The following is a 26,437-nucleotide window of genomic DNA, read 5'->3' on the forward strand; positions in this document are numbered from 1 at the left end:
GTGGCAGGATCTTAGTTCAGCATGGTAGTATTTGGTAGGCTGCTTCCTGATGGTTTTTCCAGCTCCAGTGCTATTGCTCCAGGGGTTTGGCCCATCTCTACCCACATTCCACGGCAAGAAGGGACATGGAAGAAAACACTTATATTCCAACCTGCATCGGGCCTCTGGGAAAACAGCCCCTGTCATTCTTTGTATTTGCTTCCCTCCTCTTGTCTTGAGGCTGCTGCTGGTCTACACAAAGCTTCAGTGGTCTTCATTGGGGTTTGTTGCCTTTCCCTGTGGAAACATCCACTGCTTTTCTGATAGCTTTGATTGATTCGAGTGTCTCTAGGAGTTTCACTGTATTAAGATTGCAAGGGAAGAAACAACCACCAAACCCCAAGACAGTTTGTTGCTGTGTTGCATCAGGCAACGTCAGCAGCATCGTCAGGGCTGTGCTTCCTGAGATTGAAAGTGCCCTGACCTGAAGCAAATCCTCATTTCAGTGCTTGCCACACTCCTGTGCAGCATTGTGATCACAGCTTTCCATGGAGATATTCAAGCTTTTCAATGGATTCTGTTGCTGTTGCTATTTTAGGGAACTTGATGTCTCCAGGGGATGACTCAGACAAGTTCATCTGTAGCTGGCCAGCATTAATCTAGACTAACAGACTGATTCAGAAATGCAGTTTTATGTAAGAAAACTGCCTAAGCACGTGTTTAGCTTGGGAGCTTGTCTAAAAGAAAGTGCTTGACATGCTGTCCTGCACGGGGCATAGAGCAGCAGTAGCCAGAAGCTGCGGATGCTGTTCAGTAGCCATTTAACAGACCAGCTTGCGGTCTCGGAGCACGTCTCCAGGGTGATCTATCCCCTGGGAAGGCTGGTCTCTTCAGGTCATTTCAGCAGGGAACAAGCAGGGAGTAAACTTGGAGACACAAGGTTCAGAGCTTACCTGTGCTCCTCCACCGCACCTCCGCTTGCCCCAACTCCGGCCACCAGCCCCATAGACTTGTTTAAAGGCTTTAATGTCAGTGCATGGGGCTGAGGACATCGCACTGCTCCTGCCCTTGCAGAAGGAGGTACCTGCAAATCCCTCCTGTCATCTCTTGGACTGCAAGAGCTGGAAGCCAAGTTGCTGGGGGACTCTGCAGAACACTGTGCTGCACCAGGACTCGGCTGGGTTACCTGCTTACTGCTGATAATGAAGTTGGTAGAAATCCAAATTCCTTGTTCTGACACAAATTGTTATGAAATCTGGCTGGTCTCACACTTGGGTCTTTCTGGTTTGTTTGCCTCTGGGGCATGAAGGTGGCCTTTGGGCTGTCAGTGCAGTTCCTTGTTCCACAGCATTTTTTTTAGGTATAAACCCATTTATTATCTGCCTAATTCCCTGTAACACTGGCTGCTCCTGCATTTAATTATGAGGACGTTTTGCATACAGATTCCTCAGCTGGTGAGAAGCAAATGAGCTGTGGACAGAGGAATGGAGGAAGCCATTTATGACAACCTTCACAACACAACACGAGTGTTGTGTTCGCTTTGCTCTTTGAGCCAAACGCTGCCTAAGCACAGTCATTCCAGAGTGAATCCAGCTTCAGGTCAAGGGACTTGCAGGTGGTGTGGCTGCACGAGGGCTTTGGAACACATAGATCATCACCTTGAAATGTCTTTGACTGCCTGTAGTCCTCTGACTTCAATTTTGACATCTTAGAGGTGTTCTGGGCACACTTCCTCTCTCCATTTCCCTGTTTACCTCCGCTTCCAGCCATGGTGAATAATTACAGAGTTTGGATTGCAATCAGTGCGAGTGGCAGCTGCGCAGTGTTGCAGTGGCATTACTCAGGGTGGTGATCAGGGGGAAGTGAGGGTCAGTGTGTGCTGGGTCTTTGTGGGTGTCAGCTTTCCTGTGGCACATGTCTGTGTTTCACGGATGATGTTGCTCATCGTGGTGTCACTGGCAGGGAGCTACAATTGCTGTTGCTACAATCCACCGTGACCACCATGTACCACACTAGATGCTGCCATGGAACAGTTTAGCAGATGCATGAGTTTCTCAGCACAGATGGAGTTGAACAGAAGGGACCTCTTCAGATGGGAGAGTACATGTAAGGGGAGCGAGGCCTGGGAGATTTGTAGCTAGCAGGCAGGAATGGGCCTCACCTCAGAGAAGTAGTTTAACAATTACAAACTTAGAAGTGGAGTTTAAGGCACAAAGCTCAAGGTGAGATGTGTTAATCTGTCTGAAGCACTCGGGTTCTGGACTGGAGCTCAGCCTGGTGGTATTTGCACTATTGGTATTGCTTGCAAAGCCTTTTTTCCTCTGGATTATCTGCAGCTCACACAGCTTTGGGGTGGCTGAACAAACAGTGGTGATACGGGGGCACTTCAGCCCATGTCACGGGTGAGGCTGTTGATGCCTCAAACCCAAGGCATCAAGACATCTCCTGGATTTCCTTCCTCCCAGGGTGGGAGTTTGGTGTCTCTGGTGATGGTGGAGATGGGCTTTTCCCAGAGATCCTGTCTGGCTCAAGGAGCAGGGGAGCAGGAGGGAGGCTGGGTGAGGTGGGAGGTTCAACCAGATCTACCCCAGGGTGGTTGTGTTGTGGGCACCAGCACTTCTGCAGCATTTTGATATCATGAAACAGGTCTTATTATAGGGACATGCTGAGAGTTATTGTGGAGGCTGAGGTTTTGTGGCTGCCATCCTGGGCTGCTCTCAATCACAGCTGTGGAGCTGTGAGCTGAACTGGAATCAATCAGAGCCCGTGGATGTGCAGTGACAAACTCCTTGTGCACAAAGACCCTGCTCCTGTAAATTCACTGAGCGTTTGCTTCACAGTCAAGGTGACTGCAATGCAATATTTTACTCTTGTCAGCTTCAGCATGAACAGTTACTAGAATCACTTGGGTAATTAAGCTCTTGCATGAATAAAAGGGAAAAGCAGCAGATGACTATGAACATCTAAATCATCTTTCAGAGCAGGTAGAAGAGCAGTTTTCCATGTTCCTCTGTAGCTGGAGTCCTAAAATCCCCAGAGGCCGAGCAGATCTCCTCGGGATGAGCTGAAGGCAGCAGCCCTGCTCTTCTCAGGTAGCTTTTGCCAACCATCTACAAGGAGCCAGTGGGTGCCCAGGGCTCCATGTGTGACTGCTAGGTAGGAAACTTTGTAATGAAAGAAAGACCTTTTGCAGAAGGCATAGCTGAAATTTCATACCAAATAGTATTTTTGAGAAATATTAGTGTTTTAAGTGAAGAGTAACCTGCAGTGAAGTGCTGATCCCTGTCTTGCTGTGGGAAGAGATGGGGTTGTGACTGTAGAACTGCCTTCCCATCTCTGCAGGTTGGCATTGGGAAGATCCCATCACTGTTTATAAATGTTTTTTACCGGGATTATACGAGAAAGGGAAGCAGTCCTGGTGCCCAGAGAGGTTTAAGTGTGTTCCTCAATGGCTATGCTCTGTGCTGCCGAAGTACGGCTCCTACCCTTGTTGGTCTTGAAGGACCGTGCAAGGCTACGGCTTCAGCTTGTTGTGGAGCAGCGCATCCCGCAGAGCTGTGCCGGGGCCAGGAGAGGGCAGCGGGGAGGCGCTGGGATCCCGCGGCCGGGGTTACCGTGGGCACAGGAGATGCCCGGTCATGCCCAGCCCCTGCGGTGCTCCCAGGCAGCCGGAGGAGAACTGGTTACCAGACACACGGATAACCCCGTGTGTCCCGGGGGCAAAGGTCGCCTCAGTGAAGGACTGGGTTCGGTTTTACATCCAAGCACAGGCTCAGGGGAGCTGCAAAGCTCTGATAAAGCAAAAACGTGGCTCTCTGGGCAACACCGTTCTTGGCTTCTTGGGGTCCAGTGGGCTCATGGATACTCATGTATTGACAAGGAGCTGGGCATGTCTCCAGCTGGACAGGACACTGCTACCAAAGTGTCACTTGGGAGGTGACACACTGTCCCCCTCGGTGACATGGTGACCTGAGTCCCGAGGCTTGACGTGTGAGGGGCACCTGCCTGCGAAATGTCCAGCTGGTATGTCCGGAGCGGAACAGAGCTGGGGCTGCTTGTATTTATGTAAGGCAGGATGATTAACATCCGGGCCGCTGCCATTCCCCATAAGCACGGTAATTAGGGACCTGGCTTTAGTTACTAGGTAGCTTGGCATGAGGCAACGTGCGTGCCCAGTCCACACCCCCCGGCGCTGCTCCGGAGCGGGCAGGGCAGAACCCAGGGAGCGAGGGCTGTCCCCAGCTGTGTAATGGGGTCATCTTCACATGGTGACAGTCGGGGGAGGACAGCGGGTAGCCGCGACTGTAATGCCATGAAACACCCGGAGCTGACTTTTAGAGCTCTTTGTGTGTCTGAAGATGCAGGCTGTACCCATCAAGGTTGCTAGGGACATGTACCCAGGACATCGGGCACTCAGGCTGCTCGGATCCCTAAGGGCACCTGCGTGCGTCACCCTGAGCGTAAACCCCAGTCACTGCGGCCATCATAACGCTTTCTGTGCTCCAGCAGAAAATAAAACAGCCTTTTGGAGGCAGTTTCTAATTTTCCGCCTGCTTCCCAAGGCATCTGTGTTGAAACGGGAGCGGGCAGGGGGGTCCCGCCGCGCCGGCCGCCGCACACACACACCCAGGGCACGGCGGTGACTCCTGCCCGCAGAGCTGCTGGAACTCGCCCCGCCGCGCTCCGCCGGGATGAGCGTGCGCCCCCGTCCTGCGCCCCGGCGGAGCGGTTCCGGTGGCACCGCCTCGGACGGGCCCGCTTCACCCGCGGCAGAAACGGCTCCCCGGGGCGTGGGCAAGGGGAGGGTTAGCACGAGCGGAGGAGGTGGCCCTGGAGCCCTCCCGCGGCTGTGCCGGCTTCTGAGGGGTTGGGAGCAGCCGGTTCTCCTCTGGGCCAGGCTGTAGCCTGGTTTCCAAGCCGGCTGGAGTCCCTTCTGCTCACCGCAGTGTTGCAAACAGAAAGCCCGGTTCGCCTCCCCCGTACCTGGCCCAGCACGGATCACGCTAGAGGCAGAGCTGCCTCAGCCGCGCTGCTGCAAGGGCAGGGAAGGCTGAGGCGAAAGGTGCTCAGTCGCTGTGGCACCATGGTGTCCGCCCCTCGCCGGGGGCGCGGTGTCCAAGCGGGAGGCCCGGGTAGCCCAGGACCGGCGCTGCCCCACGCTCCCGACCTGCACAGGGTGTGCTGATGGCGGGCTTGTCTGCTGGAAGGGGAATGGGCTGGCCCTGTGCTGGTGCTGACACTCACGCGTGTTCTCCCCAACCCGCACAACAGCGACATTGAAGGAAGGGAGTTCAGCCTGCGACACACCGGGTGTCATCATCCCCCTGACCAGGCGGCACAGCTGGAGTCCAGAGATGCTGCCGGCACACCCAGGGTCCCTCCAGGGATGGCAGGCACACGTTTACCCCATGGCTTCACATAAAGTACCGCCTGGATGCGGTCTCAGTGCAATTTTATTCCGATTTTGAGGCACAACAACCGGTTTTCCCTCACAAGTCACTCCCCACAGGTGCTGCACCGTGTGACGGCAGGGCTGGGGGCCTTTCCTCCGCGCTCGACTGACAGGACCCCACAGGAGGGCTCCTTGCCGCACTTCCACCATACATCCCTGCCACCCTGCGGCACCCACACCTGGGTCGGTGAAGAGGAAGCCGGTAAAGGGGAAGCCGGTAACTCCCCTCCTCCCCTCTCCACCCGCCACACTCAAGATGGCTCCGCGCCACACTCAAGATGGCGCCGGCGGCGGGCGGGGTGAGGGGTGTGTGTTGGGGGGGGAAGGGGGGGTGTGTGTCGCGCACTCAAGATGGCTCCCGGCGCGATGGAGGGGAGATGGCGGCCGCGGCGCAGGCGCGGCGCGGTGCGTCACTCGCCGCGGCGTGACGTGAGGTGCGTGCGCGGCGCGCGGTGACGGAGCGGGTCGGCCGCGTCCCTTTGTTGGCGGCGGTTGGGGCGCCGCGCGAGCCGCCGCCGTTACTTCACCGCCTCGCCATGGACTCGGACGAGGGCTACAACTACGAGTTCGACGAGGACGAGGAGTGCAGCGAGGACAGCGGCGCGGAGGAGGACGACGAGGACGACGAGGAGGACGAGCCTGACGATAACCTGGACCTGGGCGAGGTGGAGCTGGTGGAGCCCGGGCTGCGCGTCGGCGGAGAGCGCGACGGGTTGTTAGGCGGTGACACGGAAGGGCTGGGTCCCGGCGGCGGCGGCGGTGGAGGCGGCCTCGGCGGCGGACCGGGCCCCGGCGGCGGCAGCGGCCCCGAACAGGAGGAGGATTATCGCTACGAGGTGCTGACTGCCGAGCAGATCCTGCAGCACATGGTGGAGTGCATCCGCGAGGTCAATGAGGTCATCCAGGTGCGGACCCCCCATCCCCGGGACCGGGGCCGGGCACCAGCGGCGAGGGGGAGGCGGGTCGGGCCGGGCCGCGCCGCCAACGGGCCTCGTCTGAGCTGCGCCGGGGCCGGGCTTCCCGCGGCCCACAGCTCCTCCTCACTCGCTCCGAACGAGCCCCCAGCCCCTCGCTGGAGGCAGCGGGGGGGTCCTCGGCACTCCCTTCAGGGGGGAGGCCCCTGGGGCCAGACCTGGAGCGCGCTTCCTGCCGTGGAAGCGTAGGGAACGCGGCCGTTGGCTATAAAGGACTCGTCTTTCTTTGTGTGGTTGCCAGCCGGTGGGCTGTAACCTGCCTTTTACCTTTCCCCCGCTCCGTCTTCACGCTGGCCGGGGGGGATTTAGACCTGCAGCTCCTCCCGTGAGCCGGTGAGCCGTTGGCAAGCTCTAGAATTTGGGGAGAGGCAGCCTGGCACGGCTCTGGTTTTGTTGCCTTCTCCCTTCCCTTCCCCCCTGGCACATACAGACGTGCTCCACCAGCTCATGGGGCTGAACCTTGTGATTGTTTCCAGCATAGACGAGGAGGGATCCGAGCCACTGCTGTGAACACTAACTCTTCTGTCTCCAGATTTAAGCACGTAGTGTTAAAATAGATACTGAGTTCGAAATAACATTTGCTGACTTAAGATGAAAGTATCTTAAGTCTTATCAGTTGGTTCTTGAGCTTCTGGCAGAAATTTCAAGCTGGTGGAGCTCTCTGGCTTCTCTTTGTAAATGTTTATGGCCAGGCTTTACTCCAGCTCACCATAAAGTTCCTGCAGGTGACCAGAGTGTGCAAATTTCCTTTTGTTCCTTTTACATGGGATTATTCAGAGTTAGAGGAAACTGAAAATGTTTCTTTTCCAATCTGCCAAGAGGATTAGTGTGAGAAAGGGAAATATTGAAGGATAGAGTGCCCCAAAACTAGCTGCTTTGCCAGTTGTTGGTAGTTGTTCCATTGTTGGTAGGTCAGTTTAAAGACAAGATGTTTCAGTGAATGCATTTGCCCAACTACTCTGTGCTCTATGGTAGCTGTAATAGCAACTTTAAAATGTTTTATGTGCCATAAATGCACCATAGCTTATATGGAGCTTTATGCCAACAGCTCTACAAGTATTTGCGTACCAAACGAGTAAATGGCATTTCTTCAGTCAAATTAACGTTTATAACTTTAATAACAGTACTGTACATGTAAAGCTGAATAAAGAAGTCTCTTTAGCTGATTATCCTGAAGTTAGAGGCAATCTCATGGTTAGGTATGGATGTGTCTTTGCCACCAGTTATTGATCCTCATATGGGGAGGGAAACAAATGACAAGTAGACATGCAAATAATAACTGGAAGTTTTTGCTCTTTGAGTCTGGATTTACTGAGCAAAACGCTGAAAATCATGACATGGACTGATGATATTGAACAGATTCTGCCATTGTTTTATCTTTGCATAAGCAAAGTGGTGGAAAAGTTCCTGCCTTTTGGAGCAGTGAGTATTCCTGCTTCAGAGCTTCCAGATCTGGCTGCCTTGCTGCACTCACCTGTATTCATGAACTGATTTTTTAGACAAGGTCCTCATTTCTGGTCTCTGGGTTTTTTTCCCCTCTCTTTTACTGCCTTTGAGCTGTATGATGTGCACTCGACCTCTGATTTGCAGAACTAGTGGAGAGAAGTCAATATAGGTGAAGATACAGGTGAAGAGACCCTTCTCCTTCTGCACATGGCTGGCAGCAGGAGGTCTGACCCTGCCATGGACTTGGCTGCATTGGGCTCTGCAGAAGCCTCGTGAACTGCCTACACAGAACCGTTGTGGCTACTGCCGATGCTTCAGTTATTTGTGTTGGGTTTGCAGTAGCTACTCCTGGTTGAACAGAGCAGAGTGCAGAAACTCTGGTTGTTTGGATTGTCATGGGTAAACTCGGGACCTAAAATCAGCTTAAGCCCTGGAAGGTATCAGAAGAGGGTAGAAAAACATTCAGTTGCTCTGAATGGCTTTTAAATGCCAGCTTAACTGCCAGTAGATTTCTAGTCTATTCAGGGGTAAGTGAACTCAGTTCAGTGGATGCTTCAGTATTTGCTCATCTTCGCTTCTGTTGGTGGTGACGAAATCTTCCAGGGCTCTGTTCTGTTTATTTCCTTGGGTTTTGGCACCCAACCAGGATTGCTGCTGCTGCTGCTTTTCTGGTTCAGTAAACCTTTTCTGGAGACCCGTTGGCTCAGGATCCTGCTGCGGATCCTCGGTTGCAGTGCTGTGATTCACTTGTTCCACTCAAGTGCTAGATGGCTGTGATCTTTGAGTATCTACAGGGGGTTTTGGGTATCAAATAATGATGGTTGTGGTTATGTTTTGGTGCTTGGGAACTTATTTATTGAAGTGAGAGTGTAATGTAGAGGTGCCCAGTACCTGAAGACTTCAGCTGTAGGTTTCATGCCCTCCAATTAGGGAGGTACTGATTTCTTCTGATCAGGAGTAAGGTTATAAATGAGATTTTGTTTTTCAGTTGATCATCTCAGCAGCTGCAGTGAAAGGAAGAGTTATCGGTGAGCCATGAAGTATCTGCAAGGGGGTATCTGAGCCATGGCAGGTATAACTCTGCATTAAGCAGCCTTTATTCATATTAAACCACTACGTTTTAGCAGCTTATTAGCTGATAGTACTGCTAGTTGAAGTGACTCAAATTCATTCCCTCATCTTGTTAGTCATTTCCAAATACAAACTGTACGAAAAACGAGCTTGTCAGGGATTTGAGCTGACGAAGGCTCTGCAGAAGTAGTAGGTAACTTGTGGTATGCTTGCTGGTTACAGAGGCTGCAACTTGTGCTGTAGTGTGCGATGGGCTCTTGAAGATGTCTGTTCGGCGCCAAGCTGGTTCCTCTCCTTATCGCTTGGCCTGCTGAAATCACTAAACTTCCAGTGAACGAGGCAGGCTTCAGAATGACTCAAGTATTTACTTTGCATTTCCTCCTTTTTTTTTTGAGCATGAGCAGGACTTCAGGTGGTTCATGATGATTTTTGTGCAGTATTTAGCATCAGTGCTCATAATTTCCTTTGACTCTATATGTTTCACAACAAGAATTCCCCTTTCTCTGTGAAGGCAAAAATAGGGCTATGAATTAGATCCTTAAACTTGTACTGTCAATTGGCTGAGACTTTTAAGCCCCACTTCAGACTATCACTTCCATTTCATCCCTGCAACTATGCAGGGTAGAGAGTCATTTAACATGTTAGTTTGAATTTTAGTTGTCAAAGTAAACAGGCTGATTTCTGATAGTTTCCCAGCTGCTGGCAGAAAACTGAACAACTGTAAGAACCTGGACAGAGAGCAGTGCCCCACAGTTGAACATCTTCCCCATATTCTTTATATCTGAACTTTGGTCCAGTTAATTTGCTGCTGCTGTGAATGCCTTTTTAAGAACAGTCAGATTGCCGTTTCCATCTTTGTTCTAGATTCTCTGAAAATAAACTTGAAAACTGTTTAGAACAGCATGTTTATTTCTACTCTGAAGAGAGCACATGATGATCTGTGTCTCTGTAGCTTTGCTTGGCCCAGTGTCCTCCTTGCCTTGTTGAGAGCTTGTGTGATTTCCGTATTTGAGTTGGGTTTGTTTCCTCTTTTTTGGTCACCTTTTTTTCTGGAGCATTCCAATGACATTGTGATGTCACTGACCACCTTCATTCTTTCGGGACTTTGTAATGGTGAGGGACTGGAAATACTGGGATGGATCTCTGAGGTCACTGGTATTTAAAACAAAGCTCTGAAATGGGAGTTGAACTGCTTCTTTTTTGTTTCCCCACCCCAGAGTAGGGAGAGGGTCCTGGATGCAGCCGGGTGTTGTGCTGTGTGGTTGAGAGCATGTTTTAAACTTCATGCCTGAACCTGGCCTTTCTCTGGAAGGAAGTGGCATCACTGGACCCAACAAAAGTTATTCTAGCTCAAAAATACCTTTTCTTTTTATTATAAGCTTTAAGGTTCTTCATAGCAGAACAGGTTATGTGTAACATAAGAGTGTTAGTAACAACCGCTGGTTACTCATTTACATGATGAAGCTGGATGACGTCTTTGGAAGTAAGGTCAGGTCCTTATAGGATAAAAGCTTTGCCATTAAAATAAGGCCAAACCTGAGTGCGCTCTGAAGTTACAAAGCTGTGTTAATGTGTTGAGGGATGGCTGTTTTGAGAGGTTGCAAAGCTGAGGTGGTGCAGATGTCCCCCAGAATGTTGCATCCCTGCTGTTAAATAGAGCCCTGTCACAGCAAGTGTGAACCCACTATCTCTTGGCAAAAGGGGTCTTATCAAACAGCGGCTTCATTTGCTTGGACAGAACATACTGATTTCTAGTTGTAACTGAGGAAACTTCCGTGATGCTGGTGTAATTGAGTGCTGTGGGTAGCATGTTCCAAATACATTGTCCAAAAAGGAATGACATGCCAGGGAGCAGCAGGAGTAGCTGCTGGTGTACAGGGTTGTGCTTAAATCCATATTTAAAGCTAGAGATGACATCCTGAAGACTCTGAGTGCTTGAAGTTACTTGACAGGCATTGGGTAGGAGGCTGTGGGTGGAAGCACTTGAGGCTGATGCTTCTTGCACTCCGGTCCGCTCGCGCTGTGGCGTGAGGTGAATTTGCAGCCTCCAACTTATGTGGTTAGCTATTTGATAATAAAATTTGTGTTGGGGCCCGAATATTGTGATGCTGGAAGGAAATACTTTGTTAAACGCTGTGTTTCTGTCACAGGGCGTTTATAAGGTGTTTCATTATAGTAGGAATGCATTTAATATTTGCAAGGAATGCAGTAGACTTGGTTGTGACAAAGCATTCCTGAAATCTGGCATAAGCCATCACTGCAAAGCTTTTGCAATTGACATGGTATTTGTTCCCTGCCTGCCAAGACATGTAATTTTGAATATAATAGAATATTTTGAAGCATTATTTTAAATTTCAGCAGAACCAGTGTCTGTGAAGCCTCCAGAGGAACTTCAGCTTTGTACTTAAATGACCTGTTTGCTTTTAGTGCTTCAGTTTTCGGTTAGACCAGATGTAAATCTCATGGCTGGCCAGGAGTGAAAACATTTGATGCTGCTTTCTTTTGTCTCAACATCATTTTTGAAACATCACAACAAGGCAGCCTTCTCTCGGGGGCCTCGTGGAGGCAGATGGGGACTGGCATGCATTAGGGATGTTTTCAGAGTGAAACTGAAAACACTCTTTGTTTTTTAGCTGCTTTTAAACATTTGTTTCTGAAAGTGAGAAACAAATAGTAAATACAGTTATTGCTGTTCCCTGTGGGTTTAATTTTAGTGAGCAGGACCCTACTTGCCATGCAAAGGAGGAGTGTTAGTTCTGCTATAAATTGCAAACTGGTGTGCCACAGAGAAGTTGTAATTGAGACTGCAGCATTTGTGGCCCTTGATGTGAAACAATAGCTATTTTTGGGTGTTAAAGCATGATTAAAATGAAACGACAGTTTCCACTTTTATACTTATCCTAAGCTCTGACTCCTTTGTCTTAGTCTTGCGTGAGTTAAAGATCATGGTAGGAAATAAGCCCCCAGCCTCTGATGCTCTTTGTGTTCCTGTGATGTGTGGAAGCACAGAGTGGCCATGTGGCTATTAAAAGAATATTTGACATTATTTTTGCTCGGTGCTGTTTGGCACAGTTAAATTTAGGAGCAAAGTGTGCAGGATTTCAATTTGACAGTCTCCACTTCTTGTCGTTCAAACTGAGACCCGGAACACTTCACCATGTGTTTGAAGTGATGCCATTAAGGTAGCTCCATGTACAGCAGCTCCCCAAGTGTCCCTGGGGCCTGTTGAATTGTTTTCAGCTTTCTGTTTTGAAAAGAATCTCTCTTCCCCTTCACTTTATGAATGAGATCAAATAAACAAGAATGGGATTCTGCTGTTTTTCTCATATGTAATGGAGCAGTTTAAGGAATTAATTGTTGGTCTCCAAGCTGTGCTTGTGCTGTAATAGTAGAAGCCCCTTCTACCTGAAGATCGTAGTTGCTCATTCCCCTGCTTAGGAAAGTCCCATTTTGAATGGTTGGTAACTGGGGAAAGTGTCCAGAATTTGTCACAATATCTGTGACTTGCCATGGGCAGTAACTGAAGTCTGGAAATCCCTCTCTTACTTACTGTCTGTAACTTGCCTGCTCAGGGTCATGCTTCCAGTCCTCTTCTATTACATGTGGAGTTTGAGTGATCTCAAAGTACTGCAAGTGATGTTTTCTGTTTGTGTCTGGCTGCACTGTATTACTGGCAGCTGTAAGGAATGTTTTGAGGATTTTCATTGAATCGCAGGATGTTTGGGCTGAAGGGACCTTAAAGCCCATCCAGTTCCAACCCCTGCCACAGGCAGGGACACCTTCCCCTAGAGCAGCTTCCTCCAAGCCCTGTGTCCAACCTGGCCTTGAACACTGCCAGGGATGGGGCAGCCACAGCTTCTCTGGGCACCCTGGGCCAGCGCCTCAGCACCCTCCCAGGGAAGAATTTTTCTCTTGCATGTCTAAAATCACATAATGCTGCTGGATTTCATCAAGTCCTGCAGTAGCTTCAGCAATTGCAAGCAACCTGCAGCCTCGTTTGGCATCAAACACACGGAGGGTTTGTAAGCTACTCATTGGTGCCAAATGGTGCATTTGAGTGCAGCCTGGAATACAGATGCCTGTGTGTTTGCTGGGCTCCTGTAGGCTGTGGGTACAGGAGGCTCCAGTGTGATGAGGATGTGACGGACCCTGTGTGAGCTGGAGAAACACAGTTCTCTTAATTTGATAGTGAAAATCGTGACAATATGTAAGTATCTTTGCCATCCCAGCTGTTTGCAGTTGGGAATGTTGAAAATCTCAACCTTGCCTGGTCTGTGTCTGCTTCCTTAGCTTGCTTTTAGCTTTTGATCTTGAGTTGGAAATACTGTTTCAATGCATGCTTTGAAAACTGCCTTCCAAGGCTTCTGCAGTAGTTGAGTTTCACATATAACTTGGGTTGGTGGTGTTTGTGCTTCACAACTTGATGTCTTTTCACGGTTTGAAATGCCTGTATAACCACAGCCACCCGCTCAGAAGAGGCCCCTTGTTTACATGGCATAGCAATGCTGAGTGATTATTTTTGGTATTCAGAATGGTTCACTGTGGTTAGTGTTTGAATCACTGTATGTACGTAACGCTCCAGCAACTGTCTGCATCCAGTCCTTTGCCTGTTTTTAGAGACAGGGAGCTTTTGCCAAATATCAGGAATTGTTCCAGATCCGAAGCCTTACACAGATGACTTTCAGCAGTATCTAAGTCACTTGGAACAAGGAAAAGGCCAGTAAGCCATTGTAGCTGTGACCGTGTTGTGACAAGCTCTGGCACATCTGTGTGATGGCAAAAGGTTATAGTTTTCTGGGTGTACTGGGGAGAGGAACCAAATGCTGCTGCTAGGAATAGGGAGCAACTGAGAGTGCTGTGGCAAGTGGTTCTTGGCCATAATTTAGGATTAACTGCATGGTAATCTTTGTACCAGCTACCTCTGCTGCTTGGCCTTCTTTCTAGTTAACTGATCACTTTTGGTGGTGCTCACTTACTCATGGTGGCACATGAAGTTCATTTTCTAAAGCATTCTTGGTTTTGTATCTTCCTCAGTTAAAACTTTTACATCCCAGAGCACCATGTGGCACCTCTGTTTTCCAGGGAGGAGCAGTGTGAGGATCCTGTCTTGGCCATCTGCTTCAAAATTAGGTCTTCGGGGAAAGGATTCATGGCTGATATGTAAAGGGATGAGAGAGGAAAGGTTTCTCCTATGACTTACTCTATTCTCTGCCTGACCCGCTGGTCTGAGGCACCCTGCATATCCTGTGACAAAGTGAGTCTGCTTTTCTGTGTGGGGAGGGTGCCTCTTAATTCACAGAAGATCAAGCTTTGATTGCTTTGTGATGGGAGGAATCTGGGAGCTGAAAGGAGGTAATCCCTGACGTCAGCAAGGAAAAGCTTGGATATTTGCATATTGCCTTTACAGCCCTTCAGAAAAACTGCCTGATGGAATAATGTTTTGTGCCTAATTTCACAGATGAGGGATGAAGACTCGGAGCTCTGTTTTCCAGTGGGTAAACAGGATAGATTAGGAGATCCTGGCTCAGAAGGATTCTGCCTGGGCACAGTTCAAGTCCTTTTGAAGTGGAGAAAATGCACTGAAAACATAGAACTAGAAGAATCTCTGTAATTGCACCTGAAAGTAACTGGCAAAATAACAGATGAGTTTGGGTGTGAGTTCTGACTGTTTTGTTCTTTAATATCTGCTTTTTCCTATTAAGGAGAAATTATTCTCCTATTAAGGAGAAGGCATGAAGAGACTTTCTTCCAAGATAAAGAAATGAAAACTTTTAAGTATTTCTGAAGCCTTCTGCTTCCTGCCTGGTATTAGCAAGCTAAGGCAGCCTCTCGAGTGCACTGAGTAAGCTGGTGAGTGTAGTACCCTGGCAAAGTTCATTTGTCCTGTTTACTTTAGCAAAACGTTTTCAGAGCCACAGAGGAAGTGGCTGGTGCTTGAACAACCCCATTATATAAAAATCAAGTCAGGACACTCTTGGTTTTTACCCTTCCTGTGCTGCTTTGATGTGTGAGTGGAAGCTGCTGCAATAGTCACTGTATAGTGAAGTACAGGTAACTTCCTTTTAGGTTTTGCTTTGGTTTTCTGAGCTAAGGCTGGTAGGCTTCCATTGCTGCTTGGCTTGAAACACCAACAGACTCAAGCTGTTCTGGTGCTTTGAGTTTCTTCAGGTACCTAATATCCCAAGCAGTGCTTCTTGATGTGTAGGGAGACATGCACCTGCAGCCTGAAGTCGGGTATGGTTACATGTATGTTGCTCTTGGCTTGGGCAGTTCCCCTTCTCTTGCTGCATGCCTACAGCTGTTTGCAGGGCTGCATAATGAATGGGGTTGGTGAACTCTCTGATGAAATAGGCCACTCTTAGCCAGCCCCCTGCTTGTCCCTGTGAGCAGTTGCTTTGCTTCATCTTCCTGAAGTGATGGTTGAACCACTCAACTCTGTACTGTCAGCAGAAGAAATGCACCTGAAAACAAGGCTTTGGTGGCCTGGTTTGGGTGCACCTTGTGTTATAGGTGTGTATTTAACTTTCGAAAGAGCTCAGGGTAGTTTTTCCCAGCTCTGAGCCCCGCTGCAGCTGGTAGCTCTGGACTATGTGAGTTCTTGTGTAACAAATACAAATGCAATCAGCATTCCTTTGTCTGGCAGATGGAAATGTGGAGAAGGATTAGAGGAAACCAGGAGAATTTACTTGAGTAAACAGTCCCCCTTGCAATGAGCTTTCTTGTGTGGGAAGACTAACCTAAGAATAAGTTAACTCCTAATAATCGTGGTCCTAGTAAGTCTCAGGGATCTGAGAAATAGGGAAGTGGGCGGAATGGTCTGGAAAAGAGTTAAGAACCTCTTCTGGGAAGAAGGGAGAATGTCTGAGATCCATGTCTCAAGGGTAACTGAAGGAGATGTGATGAGGCCTGATGAGGTTAGACTCCAGAGTAGGTGCTCAGAAGTGACAGAGCTTTGCTGATCAATCTGTGTTAAAACTAGGCTGAACAGCAGCTTTTAATGAAAAAGCTAGGGAGAAAAAACACTCCAACATTTAGTTAGCAGCTTCTCTTCTGGGAGCTCTGACAGGCTCTAGTAAGCCCTGACCTAAGTTCTTGCCTTAGAGTGAAGAAAGAGGGTTCTCCTTCTGTGTTCCTCTTCACCTGAAGTGATCCTGATGAATGCAGTTAGTGCAAAGTTTGGCTCTGTGCGAAGTGGGGGTGTCTTTGGGGTGAAATAAAAATGATTAATAAAGGAATAATTTCTGTGACTTCCTGGATTTCATCGGTGCTGTGAGGATCTGATGAACAAATGTGTCCAAGATGTTGGGTTTGATAGTAGTAATACTGCTGTGATGACGGAAAGATATCTGAGCAAATTGAGGTGCTATTCTTGGATTTGTACATATTTTATATATGTATTAGCATGTTCTCTAGTAACCACTCTGTTTTACTTGGTGAAATAATGTGTTTGAAACTTCCTTATTTGTATTGTTAAGAGCTGAAATCAATACTTGAAAATGTACTTTGCTGTATTTTTTATGCTGTATGGTGACAGTTGATAGTAAATACAAGTGTAGTTCTGTATGGCAGTAAGTGTCAAGTATAATATGACATAGGTCTTGGACTGTTGCAGTTTAGAAATGGAAGATACTCTGCCTTCCATTTGGAATTCTGTATTCAGGTACTGGAAATGGGTTCAGAGGTTTTACAGACACTGGTGAGATGCTTGAGAAATTGCTAAGCTGCTCCTTGGCTTGCTGACTCTGTCATCTACTTTGTGTCATTCCTGTTCAGGAACCACCGTCCTATCTGTGATACTGATTTTTTTCAGCTGGGATGAGAGATTCTAGGAGGGGAGCAGAGGGTGAAGAATTGCAGTTGTCTTTGGGGATGCCTGGAATGGCTGAAGCTGGAGGGAGGGTGCTTGGGATGGTTGGGATCTCTGTCATTCTCATGTGTGGCAGTGTAATTCCCCTCCCTGGTGTCCTGCTATGGCTTGCCAGGGTATCTCTGCAGTGCTGTGGTTTGGGAGAGGCTGGTGCCAGCCTTCGCAGTGCACCTCACTATGTGTAATTACTCACATTGGAACCTTTCAGTTGTAAGGCAGGACTGATGGATGAGGTGGGTTTTTCCTCGTGCAGAAGCCCAGTATCTGATGACAGGTGGTAATATCTTAATGAGAAAGGAATATGGGGAACCTTGTCAGCTAGTGCACAGTCCATCAAACATGTACATCCAGGTTTGTTTCCTGGGGCTCCAGGTGCTCTGGAGGTTTAACGTGATTGTTTTAGAGACTCTTCTGATGAAATGAGTGCAGGTTTGCATAGAGGCAAGTCTTCAAAGTCCTTAAGTGAGAACAGGGACGAAAAGCTGGAGGTTTCCACTTCTCCCCCGCTGCTGTATGATTTGTGACTTGTTATTTCTGTACTGAATCCCAACAGAGTGTTTCTCTTAACTCGAGGGAGCTCAGGTAGTTGGTTAAAAATACCTGCAGCCCTTAGAGACTGCAGTCACAGTTTTAGGTGGATGTTAGAGACTGCAGTTACAATTTGAGGTGGATCTTGTGTGAAAGGATGGGAGCGAGACCAAACAAGAGAATTGCTGAACTCTTCATGCCTCCAGAACATCCTTCCTTCAAAGGTGGCTTCTACGGAGCCTTTGGAGGAAGAAGTTGTGGGGTGTAAACAGGCAAAATCTCTTTCTGTAGAGGAAATCCCAGCTCATAAAGTTGGCTGCTGCCAGGGCTCGGTTTTGTTTGCTATAAAACTAAGTGAGACTAAATGAGCGGAGTATGGTGAATAAACTGCAAAGTCATCATTAAAAAATGGGCTGAGCTAGAAGAGGCTTGTTGGGAAGAGGATGCTGGCAGCTCGTCCTAGTGCAGATGCAGATCCTGCCAGCAGAAAGAAGTGCTTTTGCAGGTAGAGCTGCTTTTGTGTGGGGAAGTGATAATAAGCTGCAACCACATCTGCTCTGGGGCTTTTGCCAATGCAAAGATGTTGCCAAAGATTACATCCCCAGGACACTGCTGCATTGGCAGTGATTTCCTGGGTGTGTAGAGTTAAAGAGTGTTAAGATGGCTAAATTATGTTTTCTTTGCTTGATTGAGAGTTACAGACTAAGGCACAGGTACCACTGGGAGAGCTTTACTGCCCATTTATCAAGGTGACATCATGCATACAGAACATATTTTGCCAGTAAATCTGTCAAAGGGTTAAGCTTTTCCTGTTCTGTATTGTATTGCAATTTGGCAAGGCAGCCTCCTTCTGCTGAATGATGCAGAGATGGTCTGTGGGCAGAGGCTGCTATTTGAAAATGGAAAGGTGTTGATAAGAACTGGGATCCAGTTGTGGAACTGTAGTGCTGAATGGGTGCTGGTTAAATCTGCACGGAGTGGTGTGGTACAGCATGGTGCACCTAGCTGCTTCTTGAGCCAGGTATGGGCTGCCAGGAGACAATTTGAGGGCTTTTGTGCGATGCTGAGGAGATTAATCAGCCCAAGGGAGGTGTGTTTTTTTTCCTCTTTCCTAAAAACTATAGAGTGTAGTGATGCTTTGGAGAGTGGATAAAGCTCCTGTGTCCAAGTGAAGCGTGTGGAGAGGGAATGGTTCGACCAAGTGCATGCTGTTAGAGGAAGGGACAAAATGAGAAGCAGTAAGGGACAGAGAACTTGCAGAGAAATAGGCAGTGCTTGGATGGCCACCAAGCTGAGGCCTGGAGGGGAGAGATAAGGCGGAAGGATGTGAAGGATTTTTTTTTCTTCATCCAAATTCTCTAGTGCTCTTGTCGAGTGCCACTGGCTACAAATTCTGCAGCTATGCCCATGTTTTTCCTCAGTCACGTTGTCTCTGAAGGAGTGAACATGCCACCCGTGACCATGTCTCATAACACTGGAGCTAACCTGGCCATTGCCATGAGGGAAGTGTTCATTTGGGATGGTTTCTGTTTAGCTGCCATGGTAGGGCTTTAACTCACTGATGTTTGTGGGTGCTACTGGATTGTGCTCGTGGTAGAAGTGAACTGGGAGGCTGATACACAGCTAGGGCTAAATCTGCTCTAATTGTCACATGCTCTCCCTATAGTAAAATTGCCTTCTGATGACTGGGACGAATTGAGGGAAATCGTAACGGACAGATACGGGGCACATAAGATATAATGGCCTTCTACTAAGACTTGAATGCCACTTGCTTTATTTGTCTGTGGAATAAGTTTTCTTTTTTTTTTTCCCCACCCCAAAGTTTCTCTTCAGTGGCTTTGGAGATGGCAAAAGTATCTGAATACAGAGAATTGTTAGCTGAACAGGTAATTCTTCAGTCTCTTCCTGCCTGTCAGGGAAGTTAAACTTAATACATTTGCTTCGTACATTGAACAAGACCTGGAGTTAATATTTCAGGTAGAGGCCTGTATTTTTTTTTGTGGTTTTGTTTTGTTGTTTTTTTTTTTTTTTATTGTGGATGGGGAGTGTTTTGGCTTTTTTTTCTGTAAAGTAGTGTTTTTACACATTTGAGTCAGTCCTGGAAAACTCTAAAAGCTGTCGGGGACTTCATCAGGCTTTAGGGAAGGGCAGTAGGAAGTTGACTTCAAATACAACATTTGGTGTGTCACCGATTCTCTGCTTGCTTGCTTGTCTTTTTGGTGTGAGCAGTGGTCAGAATTTGATATTTAAGTTGTATGTGACCTTAAGGCTTATAAGGTGCCTAAAAGCAACTTGGTTGTATAGTTGCCCATGGCACAATTGTTCAGTGTAGTACAGAATCATAGAATAGTTAGGGTGGAAAGGACCTTAAGATCATCTAGTTCCAACCCCCCTGCCATAGGCGGGGACACCTCACACTAAACCATGTTACCCAAGGCTCTGTCCAACCTGGCCTTGAACACTACCAGGGCTGGAGCCTTCACATTTTCCCTGGGCAGCCCATTCCAGTGCCTCACCATCCTTACAGTAAAGAACTTCTTTGCCTCCGTCTTCACTGGCAAATGCTCTGATCACACCACCCAAGTCGTTGAGGGCAGACACAGGGGCTGTGAGAGTGAAGACCCTGGGGCCACTGTAGGAGAGGATCTGGTTCGAGACCCTCAGGGGTCGGTGCTGGGACCAGTGCTGTTTAATATTTTCATCAACCACCTGGATGAGGGAACCGAGTGTACCCTCAGCAAGTTCGCTGATGACACTAAACTGGGAGGAGTGGCTGACACACCAGAAGGCTGTGTTGCCATTCAGTGAGACCTGGACAGGCTGGAGAGTTGGGCAGGGAGAAACCTGATGAAATTCAACAAAGGCAAGTGTAGAGTCTTGCATCTGGGGAAGAACAACCCCATGCACCAGTACAGGTTGGGGGTTGACCTGCTGGAAAGTAGTGACAGGGAAAGGGACCTGGGGGTCCTGGTGGGTAGGAGGATGACCATGAGCCAGCAATGTGCCCTTGTGGCCAAGAAGGCAAATGGCATCCTAGGGTGCATTAGAAAGGGTGTGGTTAGTAGGGCAAGAGAGGTTCTCCTCCTCCTCTGCCCTGGTGAGGCCGCATCTGAAATATTGCGTCCAGTTCTGGGCCCCCCAGTTCAGGAAGGACAGGGAATTGCTTGAAAGAGTCCAGTGCAGAGCCACAAAGATGATGAAGGGAGTGGAACACCTCCCTTATGAGGAGAGGCTGAGGGAGCTGGGTCTCTTTAGCTTGGAGAAGAAGAGACTGAGGGGTGACCTCATCAGTGTTTACAAATATGTAAAGGGTGGGTGTCAGGATGATGGAGCTTGGCTTTTTTCAGTGATATAGAGTGGTAGGACAAGGGACAGTGGATGTAAACTGTAGCATAGGAAGCTCCACGTTAACATCAGGAAGAACTTCTTTGCTGTGAGAGTGACAGAGCACTGGAACAGGTTGCCCAGGGGGGTTGTGGAGTTTCCTACGTTGGAGATATTCAAGGCCCACCTGGACAAGTTCCTGTGTGATGTACTCTAGGTTACCCTGCTGTTGCAGGGGGGTTGGACTAGATGATCTTTCGAGTTTCCATCCAACCCTTGGGATTCTGTGATTCTGTGATCGTGCTGCACCATTTTCTTCTCCCTGTCTGTGTATCTGCTGGAAAATGTTAATGACAGTGTTCTGAAGCGGAAGCTGGGATTCAGGACACAGACTGCCCAGGCCTGTTATTTTAAGTGTTTGTGTTGTGAGTATTTTCCCCCTAGTACCTGACATGTGCTTCATGAGGTGGCCTGTCCTTTGGCTCCTGTTCTTGTCAGCAGAGGAAGATGCTGTGTAATCAAGCACTGCAGTAGCTGCTGGGGGAGAAAACTCTGTGCTGGCAGTGCCTTTTGGGTAAGGCTCTGTTCACAGTTGGAAACAACTGATTTTGAGGAATCAGCAGCAGTTGTCCTGAGGTGATGGACAATTTGGCTGGATTATGTCTTGTGTGATACACAACTCACCTGGCTTTGAGCGTGGTACAATAGATGTTCTTTGGTGCCCACTAACAAGAGCAGGTGGGAGACAGAGCACCCAACAACTTGATGCTTAATGCATTTATGCTGAACATAAATCATTTGGGAGCTGATCCTCTGCTTGCACATTGGCTAAAGAGAGGACACCCTTTCTTTAGACACTATCTGGGAGGACCTTTGAGACCAGGGAAAGGACAATTTGAGGGACCTTTGCAGAAAGCTTATAAAACTTGATCCAGAAAATCGATCTGTTCTTTTCTTTGGCAGCTGCTTGAGCCTCCAGACAGAGCTGCTGTGGGAATCAGCTGTAGAAAAAGAATGCAAGTTATCAGGAATTTCCCCTTCCAGGTACTGCTGTGATGTTGGGTGTCAGCAGAATACTCTCACCCTCTCCGTTTGCCTGATGTGTTCTGCACACTTCAGGTTTGCCAGGGCATTATTACTTCTTCACGTAATCTTATGAAAGAATTGTCTTTTGACATCAGGACATTTGACAGCGAAGGTGAAGTACAACTTCTGATACCTCCACTGATCTCCTGATAGCATCCTCCTAATACTGACGGTATCTTTGACCAGGTGATGCCTTTGAATGTGCTTAAAGCAGCAAATGTGATGTTCTGTTACCCTGAGGGCATGGAAAATGCACAGAGAGCACCTGGGTACTGCTGATCAATGAGTAGTTAATTTGGCAGGGCTAATATAGCCTGTTTTTTCCATGGCATGAGCTGCTGGACCCAGAGCTGGCAGACAGAGCAGCTGTGCTATGTGACGTGAAGAACAGGACCAGCCTCCTATGGATGCATCAGGCCTGGGAAAATGGGTACATCCTATAGAATGATTTGGGTTGGAAAGTATCTTAAGATCATCCAGTTCCAACCCCCTGCCATGGGCAGGGATGCCTCACACTAGACTGTGTCACTCCAGGCTCTGTCCAAACTGTCCTTCAATGTCCAGCCTGGCTCTGGACCAGAACTTGGGAATGTACAATGCTGACTGGGGTGAAATTAATGTACCGATACATATCTGAGTGAGGGAAGAAAAGCAGACAAAGGTTTTTTTGAGACATCTTAAGACTTCTGCGAAATGATCTAAAGGAAAAAGCAATTGTACAGTTTCTCTTTCAGCTTTACTCCTCTGTTGTCTGTTCCTGCCTGCAGACGGTTTCTGTAGCTCAGGACAGACCTGTGCTTTCCCTGAAACCCAAATGTGGTGCTTTGGGTTGTTTTCCTTGTACCAACTTGACGGGTAGCTGACCTGACATATGCCACTTCCAGTCTTTCCAACACTGACTAATAAAAGATCCTGTAAAAAAGAAAAGCGTGTTTCTGTCTTGCCAGGCTCAAAACGTGGTGATGGTGAGGACACATCTGTAGAGGCTGGCAATGTTCCCACCAGCTACTCTCTGAAATCTGATGGTTGGTACCCAGCTGAATAGAGCCCCCAGATGATAGTGATGATGCAGATGGGGTTAGGTCCTGAGCAGTCACTGCCCTCAAGATGGAAGAAAGATGTCAAACCCTTTTATTTTCTTCAACATGAAAAACGATATTTCCAGGTTATGCTTTCAGTTGCTGGTGAGATAATGGGGGAGAAAAGTGGGACCTCTAGCTCTGACTTGTGTGACATTGTACCCTGATATGCGTTAAGGTCTTTGGGACAAGAAGACATGGGGCGTCTGGAGACAGGGAAGAGCCAGCTTTGCTGTGGCTGACTCGTGGCTCTTAGCAGACTGATTTCACAAACAAACCTCTTGGAAGCAGGTCCCTGTTGTCTGAGTTGTGCTGACTCAGGTGTCTGATGACCCCGCACTGGGTTAAAATAAACCAGCAACCCCTTAACCTGGGTCAGTTCCTCTGCGTGGTTCACTGGTAACCATGCAAGCAGTCGTGTTCCCATCATTGAGCAGTTTGTGGTTGAGCCAGGAGCCAGTGGTTGCATGAGCTTGTGTTGCTGCTGAAATCCTTTCTGAGCTGCTGCTGCTTGCTCTGGTGGCAGTGGGATGCAGCTCCTTTGGAGCAGGCTCTGAAGAGCACATTTTGCTGCCTGCCTAGTTACTGCCCTATTTCAAAGTAAAATAATAATCCAGGTAGCTAGTATTTTATCTTACAGGCAGAAATAGAGCTTGGCCATAGCTAAGCTGCTCTGGATTTCTAGTCTTCCTCAGAGCTTCTAAAATCTAGTGTAAGGGAAGTGATTCCTTACCTGGTTCTGACACCCTCTACTCTGGGGCTGATCTGAGATATTTTGGTACCTGTTGCCCAGTCACCAAACTCCTCCACTTTCATTCAGCATCACTGTTTCTTTCTGTGGCAAAATGTGCTTTGGCATTCCTCTTGAAATGGCACAATGTTTTCTTCAAGCCCAGCATTAGTGAGTTGTCACAGTGGTTTGGGACAAGAGTTGAGACCTTACTTGTGTCTTTTGTAGGGACTGTGCAGGGCTGAAAGTATCAAATGCTGCTTCTTTCTGTCATTGGGGATGGTGGTGATCTGGAGAAGAGCAACAGTGCTCTTGTTTGATGGAGCTGCATCCATATGTAGTCCATGTGTAGGAACTGTGCAGTAACTTATCTGGTGGCCAAAATAAAATGTGTTGAGGAGAGAACTTTTATAGGGTTGGGGTCCTAGAATCATAGAATCCCAGCCTAGTTTGTGTTGAAGGGAACTTAAAGCTCACCCAGCTTCAACTCCTGCCACAGGCAGGGACACCTTCCACTGGAGCAGCTTGCTCCAAGCCACTGTGTCCAACCTGGCCTTGAACACTGCCAGGGATGGGGCAGCCACAGCTTCTCTGGGCACCCTGTGCCAGCACCTCAGCACCCTCACAGGGAAGAGCTTCTGCCTAAGAGCTCACACTTGTAATGTCAAGAGGGAAAAAGGCTGAAATTTGCTTTCTGGTCACTGCTTGTGGGAGTTATAGTCTGAGTAGGGAGCGGACTAAGTGTTGTTAGAGATGGGGACATGGAGCTCTGATTGCGTTGTTTCCGTTGTCGTCTGTGTTAACGTTGATTTCTCACCCTACCAGAAGAAGTGCTGGGAGGCACTGGATGTTGACCAAGGGTTTGGCATGAGAGGAAGGTGGTGATTCCCAGGGACCCAGACTCTACTTGGATGAACCTGAAGGTCCTTTACATTTAGGGCAGCCAAAACTCTTTTGGGGCTTTTAGTATCACCTGAAGACAGCCTAGCTGCAGTGCTGCATGCTGTTTCTTCCTCCGCAGTGGGAGATACTAAGGAGCTACTGAAATAGTAAACTGGAGGAATTATATGGAAATGATGCCATCACCTTCTCCTACTCTTTTAAGGCAAGTCTTTGCAAATCCATGAGTGGGAGGCAGTGGGTTGAATAAACCCATTCTGAAACGTACTCTGGCACCCATGTGCTCCCACTCCAGTTCTCTCTCAGCACACCCGCTATAGTTGCTCAGTGGCAGCTCTGGAAGCTATAGCCATGGCTTGTGGTGCTTTACAACAGCTCTGCTGAGCATTTGCTTGTGTTGGGGTTTCTTGTGCTGGAAGACAGCATTGGGAAAGGGATATGTGGGTGATAGTGCCTTTGTGGGCAGTGAAACAACAGTGCTGCTTCATCTAGAAGAATGAAAGTGAGACATGGGCTGTGAGAACATGACATTTGGAGATCTCTTGTTCCTTAGTCCTGGAGGAGTCTCCAGTGGCACAACTTGCTTAAATTCACAGGATCTCAGTTCCTGTTGGTCTTGGCTCTGTAAAGGATTGACTTTATGCTCCAGAACTGTAGCAAAAGGAAGCAGAAACCAAAATATTCTTCAAATAAAATACGTAAAGTAAGGGTTAGCATCTCTGTGTTCTGTCATCCAATCATAGATATGGTGTGGAAGCAAGTGCAGCTGAAATCTTGGGAAGCACCTTCCCTGATGGTAGCCCGTGTGCAGTGTTTCATTTGTGCAGAGCTGGAGCTTCTGCAGCCACATGAGAGCCAGTGCTGCCAGGCACGCTTGAGCAGCATGGCAAATCCATCCTATCTGCTTTCAGTTAGAAGTATCACAGTGTGAATTCAGTTGTTGCATTTACAGATTTGCTAATTCATCCCAGAGTTGTTGCTTTCAGGATGGTTTTTATTCCTGCTTTTAAAAGCTTGGTTGGACAATGGATCTTTGTTCCGGCTCCTAATCATTAACCTGAAAACTTTCCAAAAGGCTCAGAGAAAATGTAAAGCAGCTGACTGCTTCATTTCTGGCTCTTGAACCCATTAACTGAGTAATAGAGCACTCTCCAAAGTTGTTTTTTTTATTCTCTTCCTCTCCTGGAAGGATGTTCATCAGAGCTGGAAACAGCCGGTGAAGTACCCGCAGGTTACTACAAACAGGCTGTAATATCTAGCTGCCATTTGCTGCCATCACAGAATGGTGCTAATTGTGCAAAAGTTAATTTTGCGACTTCAGAGGTGATGTGTGAAGGGAAGTTAATGAGATGGAGAAAGATGTGGGAAGCTCCAGGGATGATCAGTGCTGGAGCCGAAGCCTGGGTGTACGTTAATGGGAAGCTACAATGCAGTGGTTAATGCCGGCTGGAGGACAGCAGTGACAGTGGTGACTGGCAATGTCACAAAGAAGTAACCTGGCTCATGTGGAATTGCTTGGACATGCCAGTAGCAGGAAACAGGAAAACTCTGAGGTGATTCAGAGGTGGTGATTTCAAGTCACTTAGCATGGCTTCAGTTGGGCTGTAGGAGCTATATCCTTAGTGGGTGTGTAGGGAATGGCTGGTACTGAAGTTGCTGTTATTGCTTACAACAGGGGTTTGGAAGATGGGAAGTATCTCAGATCCACCTGTGTGTGTGGTACTGGTCCTGTGACCCATGAGATGGCTGATGGCAAAATGTACTGTGATGTGATGCTCTCCCAAGCCTCAGGGGATGGCTGAGGAGGAGAGTATGGATGGGTGGTGGCAGACTGGTGTCTTCAGCTGCTGTCCTCCTCACAACAGCCCTCTCATGTTTTGTCTGTAACCAAGCCAGGGAATATTAGATTACATGAAAGTTTTCCAGCAGCTTTTCCAAGTGCTCCGTTGGTGGTAGTTAAAAACTAGCAAGTTTGATGATACCTCTTTAGGAGATCACGTC

At 48.2% G+C, this 26,437-nt stretch overlaps 1 protein-coding gene and 1 non-coding gene across 2 annotated transcripts in view; both read left to right on the plus strand.

Annotated features, from left to right (window-relative positions):
* Positions 1 to 5,857: 5,857 nt before the first annotated feature.
* ARIH1 (ariadne RBR E3 ubiquitin protein ligase 1) overlaps positions 5,858 to 26,437 on the plus strand; it is a 58,509-nt gene continuing 37,929 nt past the window's right edge. Inside the window, exon 1 of the mRNA XM_034065873.1 lies at positions 5,858 to 6,336. Coding sequence (XP_033921764.1) covers positions 5,968 to 6,336 — 369 coding nt within the window. The 5' untranslated portion in view covers positions 5,858 to 5,967. The remainder of the gene's footprint in view (positions 6,337 to 26,437) is intronic.
* Positions 18,923 to 19,052, plus strand: LOC115947616 (small Cajal body-specific RNA 8). Its single transcript, XR_004081506.1, has one exon. It is a non-coding gene; the product is annotated as a small Cajal body-specific RNA 8 (non-coding RNA).

Source organism: Melopsittacus undulatus, chromosome 9 (assembly GCF_012275295.1).
Source record: "Melopsittacus undulatus isolate bMelUnd1 chromosome 9, bMelUnd1.mat.Z, whole genome shotgun sequence".
In the NCBI taxonomy this organism is placed as follows: Eukaryota; Metazoa; Chordata; class Aves; order Psittaciformes; family Psittaculidae; genus Melopsittacus; species Melopsittacus undulatus.